General features: G+C 34.7%; 1 protein-coding gene across 1 annotated transcript in view; it reads right to left on the bottom strand.

The window, feature by feature from the left end:
- ARL8B (ARF like GTPase 8B) overlaps positions 1-12,491 on the bottom strand; it is a 43,230-nt gene that overhangs the window by 11,812 nt on the left and 18,927 nt on the right. The window contains exon 2 of the mRNA XM_014868373.3: positions 737-817. Coding sequence (XP_014723859.1) covers positions 737-817 — 81 coding nt within the window. The remainder of the gene's footprint in view (positions 1-736; positions 818-12,491) is intronic.

Raw genomic sequence — 12,491 nt, forward strand, 5'->3', positions numbered from 1 at the left:
ATTTATCTTCAAGAGGCTTCCAATTTAGCTACAGACACCAGCAACATAAATAAAAACACATATACATGAAAAATTAGGAGCTTTATTAGATGAACTATAGAAAGAATTTAGTAAACAGCTTCTGTGAGCCACAAGAATTGGGTGAAGTGGCCATAAGGGCTCAGGCTATAGAAGTAAACTCCCACGAACTAGTGAACCAAAAACTCCTAACATATGGCCCCTAAACAACAGTCCAACAGGCCACAAGTTAAACCTGTCAAACTCATTCCAAAAACAAAATTATCTTCAACTAGCTAATTTTTTCATATTTTATAGTTTTAATTTTAGGGCTTAGTAGTAAAGAAAGGGAAAACTGGGTTAATATATTTGCTACCACAAATATAATACTAAATTACCAATATTATAAGTAAATTATCTTTCAGTATAAAATGTTATTTATGAAATAACATAATACCACACTCTGAGGATGGGATTTTTATTTCCTAGGAACATCTAAATCCCAAATATACTTCTGCTAACCCATATACTAAGTTTTTAATAGGCACTTAACAACACTTCAACTCTTATACATTTTGATCTATTAGAAAAAAAAAAACTGATTTACATTCTTTTGGAACATGCCCATTCATTAGCTAAGAACTGCAAATACTCATGTAAAAGACAAAGAAACAAACAGAAAAATTCCTAGCTGGATGTGCTAACAATTTAAATCGAGTTTGGCAAGAAGATGACGTACCTTTATTGTGACGTTACCTTTAGTTACTTTTCTCATGTTGAAGCCCACTGTGGGTATCATATCTTCACTGAATTGACCTGACTGAAAAGAAAACATTTGAAGTTAGACTAATCAATATTTATTAAGACATATAACACTGCATAACCTTCTGGCATCAACGCTGCTACTGTATGTATCTTAGTAAATAACTAATTTTTCAGTGATGGTAACAATCTGCCTTAAGAAAACATTCCTTATAGCCATTATTCTTGAAGAGGTGAGTTACTTTGTTCACATAAAGACTTAGTCTCCCATTAAAAAAAGATATTTTTGAAACTAAGGTAACTTTTTACATATTCCCTTAAGTTTAAAAGAAGAAATAGTGTACATTACACCTACATATGAAAACTTGTTAATTCCCCCACCTATACATATATTTTCACAAAGTGAAGAAAATCAGAAGTAAAACTTCAAAGTTTTCCATTTTTAGTCTTTAAATTTTAACAATAACTGTTAAAATGAATTAACAATAACTGTTTAACAATTTTAACAATTACTGTTAAACTGAATTTAACTGTTAAAATTCACTGCTAAATGGCTTTTCCGAGTTTTTCTTTTAACAAGACTTAGAAAATGTTCTGTCACATGGAAGGTCTTCCTTTTATGTAATCAATTCTGTTCTTTTTAGTTTATGACCTTCCTGACACAAAACTAAAATACCTTCTAATAGTATTTGTATGACTTTTTCAAATTTAAAATGTTCACCCCCCCCCGAATTTGATTATACAGAGGCAAGAAAGTTCCTTTTTTCAAATGGATAACCAATAATCATCTCACTCATTTAAAAATCCACATTTTCCGAACTAATTTGAAGTGATATGCCAAATTCCATTTAGAGACAGTTCTTATCTGAGCCCTCAATTCTTTTTCATTAGTCTGTTTATTCCTAAGTTAGGACTATATGAATTACTGCAGCTTATACTATGTATTATTCTATATAGAAGATCAAAAATTTGAAATGCTTTCAAAATTGTCTTAGTTCATCTCTCACATCCCAAATAAACTTTAGAAATTAATAATTCCGTTAAAATATTGACTGGAATTATATTAAACGTATTCATTTGAGAAGAACTGCCCTTTATCAACTCTTGATATCTAATCACTATCAAGTCTCTCCATCCAGGCACATGGTTTGTTCAAACATTCAAATCTCTTATATCCTTCAGTAAAGTATCATAATTCTCATAAGGTCTTCCACATTTCTTGTCATATTCTTTAATTTGACTGCAATTGTGAAATACATCTGATGAATAAAAGTTAATATTATTTTATATGTTTACATATTCATATATTTTATTTACCAAATACTGATTTCTCAGTTGACTGACTCTTATTTTTTAGGTAAACAGCCTAGGATTATGAAACATCACAACAAGGAATTGGTTAAACAAACAGGACTATTTTCAAGGCCCTAACACCGGTGGATTATTTGCTGTGACCTTATGGTAGCCACACATGCAGTCCAAAACTGTCGACAAGCCCTGAGCAAAATGAATTCCAATTTTACAAATTAATTTCCTCTACATAACTCCAAAAGTTCTACCTTTTTTTCCCCCATTCAGTGGACTTTGGGCTGATTTCAGAAAAAATGTTAACATAACCATAATCACTACTTTCATTTATATCAGACATTACAATTCTCAGAACTTTCACATATGATTTATATGTGAAGATCTAGTCATGATATGAAAACTACATGTATCAAAACTAGTCATGATACAACAAAAAATATAACCTGACTAAAAAAATAGGCAAAGGCAACACCAAAGGTACAATCCATGAAAGAAATAATTAATAAGCTAGACTTGATTAAAATTAAAATTAAAAACGTTCTGTAAAAGACAACGTTAAGAGTTGGAAGACAAGCCACAGAGTAGGAGAAAATATTTGCAAAAGACACATCCAATAAAAAACTGTTCTCCAAAATATACAAAGAACTCTTAAAACTCAATAATAAGAAAACAAACAACCCAAGTAAAAAATCAGCCAAACACCTTAACCAAAGAAGATAAACAGATGACAAATAAGCATATGAAAAGATCATCCACATCATATGTCATCAGGGAAATGCAAATTAAAACAATGAGATACCACTGCACACCTATTACAATGGCCAAAATTTGGTATGCTGATAACACCAAATACTGGTGAGGATGTAGAGCAACAGAAATTCTCACTAACTGTTGGTGGGAAACCAAAATGGTACAGCCACTTTAGAAGACAGTGCGGTGCTATCTTACAAAACCAAGCATACTCTTACCACCATACAATCTAGCAATCACGCTCCTTGGTATTTACCCAAAGGAGCTGAACACTTAAATCCACACAAAAACCTGCACGTTAATGCTTATAGCATCTTTATTCATAATTGCTAAAACTTGGAAGCAACACAGATGTCCTCCAGTAAGTGAATGGATAAACTGACTGTAGTATATCAGACGATGGAATATTATTCAACACTAAAAAGAAATGAGCTACCAACCCACAAAGGACATGGAGGAACTTTAAATGCATATCTAAATGAAAGACTCAATCTGGAAAGATTACATACTGTATGACTCCAACAATATGACATTCTGAAAAGAGCAAAACTATTGGGGACAGTAAAAAGAGCAGCAGCTGCCAGGGGGTGGAGAGGTAGGGAGGGATGAACAGGCAGTGAAAACACTCTACGTGATACCATAACGATGGATACACATCATTATACATTTGTCCAAATCCAAAGAATGTACAACGCCAAGAGTGAACCATAAAGTAAACTATGGACTTTGGGTAATTATGATGTGTCAGTGTACGTGCATCAATTGTAACAAATGTACCACTCTGATGTGGGATGTTGATAATGAGTGAGGCTGTGAGTGTAGGGACAGGGGATATATAGGAAATCTCTGTACCTTCGCCTCGATTATGCTGTGAACCTAAAACTGCTCTGAAAACTCTTAACAAAATGAAAAAGAAATGGGCAAAGGACTTGAATAGACATTTTTCCAAAGGAAATATATAAATGGCTAATAAGCCCACAAAAAGATGCTCAACATCATTAGGAAATCATTAGGAAAACGCAAATCAAAACCACATTAGATACCACCTCACACCCATGAGAATGGTTACTATCAAAAAACAACAAAAGACAAACTAAGTGTGAGTGAGGATGTGGAGAAATTGGAACGCTAGCATACCGTTGGTGAGAATGCAAAATGGTAGAGCTCCTTAGAAAAACAGTGTAGCAGTTCCGCAAAAAACTAAAAATAGAATTACCACATGATCCAGCAATTCCACTTCTGGAAGCAGAGAATGAGATATTTGTACACCTATGTTCATAGAAGCATTATTCATAATAATCAAAAAGTGGAAGCGACTCAAGTGTCCTTCAGCAGAAGAATGGGTAAACAAAACATGGTCTACTCCTATAGTGTAATATTATTCAGCCTTAAAAACTTTATTTATGCTACAACATGGATGAACCTTGAGGACATTATGCTAAGCGAAATAAGCCAGTCACAAAAGGACAAATACTATACGATTCTACTTATATGAGGAACCTAGGTCAGGTAAAGTCACAAAGACAGAAAGTAGAACGGTGGCTGCCAAAGGCTAGGGAAAGGGGGGAAAGAGGGAGTTACAGCTTAGTGGGTATGGAATTTCAGTTTAGGAAGATGAAAAAGTTCTGAAGATGGATGGTGGTGATGGTTACAGAATGATGCGAATGTACTTACTACTGAACTGTACACTTAAAAATAGTTAAGATGGTAAATTTCATGTTTTGTGTATTTTACTATAATTTAAAATAAAAACTAGTTTGATGTAAGGAGAGGCAATTATGACCACCATTTTATAGAAAAGGAAATAAATTCCCAAGGTCACATAGCTCAACAGTGGCTGATTATATTTTTCTTAAAGATTTCCACCATAATTATACGTATTGTAAGTGCAAGAAGATTTAGTTAATCTCTGAGGGGTCTATGTGAGATAATGCCTCATTGATTTTATATCATTAGGAAATAGGTGTTTTACATAATGAAGCAGCCAGAAATGGCAGCTAAAGTTCTCAGGTACCAAAACTTTTTAACCACCTCGCACAGAAAGCTTTTTAAAATGCAATACATACTTAGCTAACTTCTCACACATAATCTATGTAACATGATTTAATGTGTTCTTGGTGTTTCAGAGTTATGTTACCAATTGTTAAACAAGAAAACTAAATGATTTAACTCTTAAGGGCCCTTCTAGCAGTAAAATTTTATGATTATGAAGACCAATTACAGCACCACCCCATGAGAAGATGTAGGGGGCTGCAGCATACTTGGGTGCCCCTGAACTTTCTTAGATGGTCACTCAGCTCTTTCTTCACCATTACTTCTCACTGCTGGCAGATGCTGACAATGACTTTCCCTAATATAGTTGCTACTGCTAATCTGCAATGGCTGAAAATTAAGTAATTAAGTCCTTGGGTTTTTAATCCAAAATGTCTTGAGTACGGCAAAATCTTCAATAAATATATGCTCATTTTGATGCATGGATTTTATGGTATAACTACTTTACAGACTTTGAAGTATTTTCTACTTCTTTCTCAGTGTCAAATCTTAATCATCACTTTTCAAAGCTTGTGTTGAATGACTAACCACTAGTTGGCAGTTATACTCTAGATAACTGAGAATTTATTTCTATGCTGTCGAAATACCACTAAACTGAGACTAGCAATTTAGGAAACAAATACAGTCATGAGTCCCTTAACGACAGGAAGACATTCTGAGAAATGCGTCACTGGGCAGTTTCGTCACTGTGTGAACATCATAGGCTGTACTTATACAAACCTAGATGGTATAGCCTACTACACACCTAGGCTGTATGGCACTAATCTTATGGAACCACTGTAGTATACACGATCTGTTGTTGACCGAAATGTTCTGCAGCACGGTATGCGGCTGCTTAAAAAATACTACTTAATTGTGTATCATATTTATTTTAACAAATTTAACAACACTTAAATAACACTGAGCACTCTTCTGAGCACTTAATAAATATTAATATTAATTTATTTAATCCTTGTAACAACTCTATGAAATAAGTAGCATTATCCTCATTTTCCAGATGAGAAAACCAAGGCAAAGACAGATTAATTAAGACACTTGCCCAAAGTTCCATTATTTTGAAGATTTGAAGAGAGAAACAAAGATATGCTTTCATGCCTGCCTTTTAAGGAGCATATGAAACATAAACTGACCTTCACTTAATAACACAAATTTGTGATTACAAGTGGCATTCACTGTGATTTTGTGATGGTAGATGGAACTTAGTTATCAATGCACACCCTGTAAGCCAAAGCCACAAGGCAGTACCCCTGAATTTGTTTGGTTGGGCAAAACAAATTTGAAGCAAAATAAGATGGTAAAAAGAAGACTATTCTCGAAGTCAGGGAATCCTATTATGCATTATACCATTTACTAACCACACGCGAGTCATTTTACCTTTGGAATTAAGCTACCTTATCTAGAAGAAGAGGGGATTGGAAGAGTATGTCCAAAGTAACTGCCAGCTCTGACATTTATGGTTTTATGTTTTATTCATAGGCCTCTTGTTTATAATATAAACAAGAGATGAATGCTCACAACAGTAGAGAAATGGGGCTTTCTTTTTCCAACTAGTGTATCAAAGGCTAAAGGCAGACCTTGTCCCAAAAAATTCTTTTAGTGTCAACTTCACCACGTAGAGCTTACCTAAATTTATTACTGCAGATCTTAGAAATGAGGCAAATGGAAGAGGGGAAGGAGTTTAGAGGAATGAGGGGAACCAAGGTAGAAGCTAACAGCAGGACGGCAGAAAACTTGAGGCCATGAACCTGTGTTAGTGAAAGGATACTTCACTGACCATACCCTAAGACACTAAGAATGGGAGGTCTATTCTCTGTAAATAGGTTGATGTGCCATGCACTGGCTGCTTGTAAACCACAATATCTGACACTGGTGAGAACACAGTGAAATACTCATACATTTCAGTGCTTTAAAGTAGGGAGATTCTAAATGAATTAGATTAGATTTTATAACTGCTCTTCTAAATGAACAAATGCAGAGAGCAAGCTATTAACAACATGGGAAAAGAAGTTTCTCTTGGCTTGGTCTGTTCCTCTACAGTAACAGTTCAATCTAATCCAATAAATTTGAAAAGACAAGCGGAAAAATACCTGCTTTGGCAAATGTCTCACAGTTTTTTCCCTAAGAATCTTTTTTTTAAGGTTTTGGTTATCAAGCTACTTTGTAAAAACAGAAGGAAATAAGGAACACAACAAAAGCCTCATATTAAATTTCTCCTCTTGGCCAGAAGAAACTACTTTCACACGCTAAGCAGAGTCACTGTCGTGGTCTTCTCTTTAAACAACACACTATGATTCAATTGTAAAATGCCTAAATTCACACATTTGACTAGTGAGAAGGCCAATAAATACACAAAAGTTAGTCATTTTTCTTTCTAAGAATTTTTAATTCAGATATGAAACTCATTATCAATACTCATTTTTCCTGTTGGTAGCATTATTATGCCTCTTACATTTCACTAATAAGTAGAATTACTGGTAATAATATTACTCATATTTCAATTTACATTAGTAATAAAAAAGAATGACAACCTTATTTTTTGCTGGTGAAGCACTTAAAATGAAAGGTAGATATTTCCATGGTCTTAAAGTGTATCCCCACAAACAGCTCATTAGTTGTAGGGGGGGAAACTAGCAATTATACAATGGAGAAGTCAGAGGACACCTTGACTGATCAAAATGAACATCACAACGAAGCTCAGACGGACATCACGTGCCTACAGAAGTGATACGGTGAGAAGGACACAATATTCCCTATGTAGTAATTCAGCTGAGAATGCATAAACCAAATCTAATCACAAGGAAACATCAGATAAACCCAAAATGAGGAAGATTCGATTAAAAAAAGAATAGGGTATTTTTCAAAAACGTCAATGTCATAAAAGACAAAGAAAGGCTGTAAAAATGTTTCAGACTTGAGGGGGTTAAATAGACATGACAACTAAATGCAGTACTTGACCCTAGACTAGATCCTGTATTGGTGGGCAAAATTGCTATAAACCGCATTACTAGATCAAGTGACAAAATAGGAATAGACAAAATCTATGAGGTATCAGTTTTTAATGTAATGAAGTTAGTAACTAAACTAGTCGTGTAAGAGAATATCCCTAATCTTAGAAAACACACACAAGTATTTAGGGATAAAGGGCCACGGTCCATATATCCTACGTAAGGTGACACACGGGGTACATGAATGATATAGCAAATGAGACGAAATGTTAACAAATAGTTCGATCTCAGTAAAGGTATGTGGATGTTCTTTGCAACGCTTTTATTCCTGCAACTTTCCTGTAAATTTGAAATTATTTCCAAATAAAACATTTTTTTAAAATGATGAATTTTTAAATGGGGATAATCAAATATCACCTTCTCCTATATTAAATCGGGGACATCTAGAATTAAAAGATAAATTAGCCATGCCACTACTACATATTACCTACTATGATAATAGTGAAATTCATAAATACACTCAAACATAAGGAATTCTGACAACTAGTTCAGGAACAAGTCATTGCTAATCTTGTTCTGTCCTCTAATACTCTGAAAGGATACTAACTTACAAATGTCTTCTAATAGAAAAATCCATGTTTTATACTTTTGGTATAAGGAAAAAGCCTCTTGGACTTTAAAACTGGCATTTTAAAATCTACTCCAATGTTTTGGTATTTATTTGTAAGCTGGGAAAGGAATTAAGTACAGCATGCTCTTCTAAGTCTAAGCTCCTTAGTTTTTGGAAAAACTACACCATTTTAACATATTTTCCTCTTCTTTTCTTTCTAAGCACTTAAATATAGTGGTTACCATTGTGAACAAGTATATCATATCTGAGGATATCATCCTAACAACACTTTCTTTTTAAGGGGCTAGAAAAGATATAATCATTCACTACAGTAGCGTTTGAAGGACCATATAATGTTCACTTTCTCCCAATTTTAGAACACTCTAGACAATCTTTCCGTAAACAATTTCCCCAATTTTTCCCAGTTCTATGTGCAAATCTGGATTTATTTCCAACCACAGACACAATTCCTTCCCACAGGACATCAGTTTAAAAAAACATGCTAAAAGATTCATTTGGGCAGTGAAACCCTACTAAGAATAACATCTTACAAAGAATAGCACCTCTCAAAATTCCACTGGGCGTGTTTGTGTTTCATTTGTTTTGGAAGAGCAGGGTTCTCTTCAGTACTTACCACTCGGAATTAAGTAGTTTGCAAAATTTTTAAGCTTCAGGTTCCCAAGGAGCAGAATCAATTAAAACCTCTTTTCTTCAAATGGCCCAAATTCTCAAAATGGGTCATCATTCCAAATAAATTAAACTCAGAAATTATTTCTCTGAAGCAACTCAACTAATAAAAAATTTTCTGCAAAACCACAAAATCCAAGATTATCCTTCGACAAATGACATAATTTGCAACAAAATTGACTCAAAAAAACTTCTAACTCTTCAAAAAACACTAGCCAAAGAGAAAAAGGCATCTTCAGATCCTTGCATGGACTGGCACTCTATGCAGACTGTGGTCTGGATGCCAACGGTCTTCACCTGGCCTACCGACTCAAATCAACTGGGAGCGGCTTTGACCTGGGCTCAGTGAGCAATGTGCTCCTCTTTCATTTGTGTTGTCTACACAGATGAGGGAGAAGTGGTTGCAGCTCTCATGCTAGGCATTTACAAATTCTGGCTTTGGTGTTCTAACGTAGGCAGGCCAATTATAAAAGCCTGCTTCAAAGATGATCCAGTTAGCAACAGCATACACAGATAACCTGTGTTGTACTCATTCACAAACACCTTTTATTGTTCATCTTTTCCTCTATGCTCTTATAAACCCACAAAAAGCTACTCTGACTCTGCCATTATTCATTTATTCATTCACTCATTTCAACAGAGAGAAGAAAAAGAAACTAGAAAATAAATATAAAAATATTACACAATAAATATATGCTATTTACAACAGAGGAGATAATGTGGGGGTGATTGGGCATCCAAGAAGATCTCTCTGAAGTAGTGACATTAAAGCCTCTAAAGATTATTTAAAATCTACATAGGATAATAGGACAGATTCTGCAGATCACCTACCTATTGTGCTACTGGAAAATGAATAAGGAAATCTAAAGTTTAGCCCCAGCTGTGTTACTTTAGCTTATATATAGATATGGAACTCATAAAAACTCTCTTACTCAGAATGCAAAGGTTCTGTCTCCTCTCCTTACGGCTGCTCCTAAGTGGCCTATAGCTAGTTCCCTTCCTCCATCACCTCAAGTGTTTACTACTCCCTTCCCTCTGCTTTTCTTCTTTCCTGAGTTTCAAAAGCTACCACAGATAGGAGTTTCTGCTCCCAAACAGCTGGCCTTTAATAAAAAGTGCATTCCTTTCATCTACGAGGCAAGCGGACCCACTCCAACCCACAAGATGCAATATTTTACTCTTAACTGCTGTACGGGTACTCACAAACCATTCAAGCACTGCCCCCCTGCCATCAGAGGTGCTCCTGATACAGTTCTGAACTGAGGACCACTCCTGAACTCTAAGGGTCCAGGAAGGCAAGTCTCCAGGTTTTAATGTTAAAATTGCCAATTTTTTTTTCTCTTGTTCTTTTTTGATGTGTTGTTAAATTTATGATAATTTGGCAAGTAATCAGGTTTGTCTTGGAGGGTACTGAGAGTGGGAAGCTTATTTTTCAAATTAACTATTGGTAGGTTTTATTTATACTATCAGGATACACAATACCCTGAACAGTAGCAACATGGATTTTAAAACAGTTCTTTTTGGGTGGCAACATTAAAACTGAGCGAAAGACATTATGTTTTCTTTGACATTAGGCTATGAAAACTGAATATAACAGATGAAAATTGTCTAGATGAGAACTTTTTGTAAAGCACAATGGGCACAGGGAACTCTCTAACTGCTAATGTGCCTGTCATTCCAATTCAACTCATTTCAAACAACTAATTAATCCTTATCTCCTGCTAATACCAATAGAGCGATTTCACAGCAATCTCCTTTACAAAGACAACTCTTGAGGATTAAAATATTCTCAAACCCACACTTTCAGTTAGTAGCCTGAAAACTCTCATTCCTGCCAACCTCTATTCTTGAAGAAGATTCATTTCAAAAGGTCTCTAACGACTATTTTCCTATGTTCGCTATACCTTTCATTAACAGCACTTTAATAATGGTATTACTAAATCTATATCCAAAGCTGAAGAAAATCTCTATCCACAGATGTATAAATCTATAGATCTATATATAAATCTATATACTACTGAAGAAAAATTCAATTTGCTTGTCTATAAAATAATTTGCTAGTGAGTATCCCCAGTCAACTACTCAGCGACCACATCATAGTGCAGCATTTTCATTCAGATATTCAGAAATTCTGATAAGGCAATAACAACATAAAAATAGACCCCAATAGAAATCAGTGCTGGAGAGCTTTAGCAAATCTGTATTTGCTAACATGTGAAGTCACTAATATGTCTGGATGTACTTCCCATGAACATCAAGGGTCCACCATAAATCTTTAATAAACACCTATATCCTTATATAAAAAGACTACTAATCTTCACATGTAGGCTGCAGCAGGTTCTAAAGTCAGAAGCACAGGTTGGGGGGAATTAACATACAAGTCACATTTTCAGCCCTTGATACTATTCTACTAGTTGGTCTCTAAATACTTCAACTACTTTTTTTATTTTTACTTTTCGTTCTAATGAACACTTTATCATAGAGAAAGTGATTTTCTATATTTAAAAGTTTCTTTCCCTCTTTCTGGGAAGAACTGGGTATTTAGAGAACTAGAGTGAGGAAGAGACTTATTTTTCACTGCATGCCCCTCTGTGAGTACATGCATAGCTTGTTCAAAATAAAAAAAAGTTTCCTTCAAATCCTGAAATAGGCTTCTATTACTGGACTTAAAAAGGGGGATTCCTAGAACCACCCAAATGCTAAAAATCAATAAGTTATGTATGTAACAAAAGTCCTTTAGTCTTAAGAAAAACTCTCTCATGGAAAGGTTTCAGCATATATAACAAATTTTTAACCTACCAACAGTAAAATGAATTTTGTAACCTTTAAAACAAAGTAAGAAAGCCTAGTCTTTATCAAGATCTACTAAAGTAAGCCAGAATCAGAAGAACAAAATAAAAATTTGAATGTAATTAGTACTGCCCATCCTAGAAAAGTCAAATCACATAGCTGATTAATAATCGTTTGACTATAATTTAAAGAATCCCAGCGGCTGTGGAGTTACTAAAAGAGGTCCTGTTCATTTTCTCAGGTAACAGATGTTAAAACACAATGAAATAGAGGTAGTGTTAGGCTGGTGGTTATGACTGGGATTCTGGAGAAAGTTACACTAGGTTATAACTCTGGTCTTACACTTGCCTAGCTAGCTGTATGTCGTTCTTGCATCTTCCTTAATTTTGCAATGAGTCATTTTCCCCAAATGTAAATGTAAAAGGGAGATAGTCTCTATCTCATAGAGCTGTTTAAAGATTAAATTAATTAAAACACATACAGAATTTAGAACAATGCTTGCTTCAGGTTGGTACAGGTACAGGGAAAGCACTCAATATTCACTACTAGTGTCATCACAGAGGGTCCGTGAAACGTGATGTTAAAATGTA

This window comes from Equus asinus, chromosome 21 (genome assembly GCF_041296235.1).
Source record: "Equus asinus isolate D_3611 breed Donkey chromosome 21, EquAss-T2T_v2, whole genome shotgun sequence".
NCBI lineage: Eukaryota > Metazoa > Chordata > Mammalia > Perissodactyla > Equidae > Equus > Equus asinus.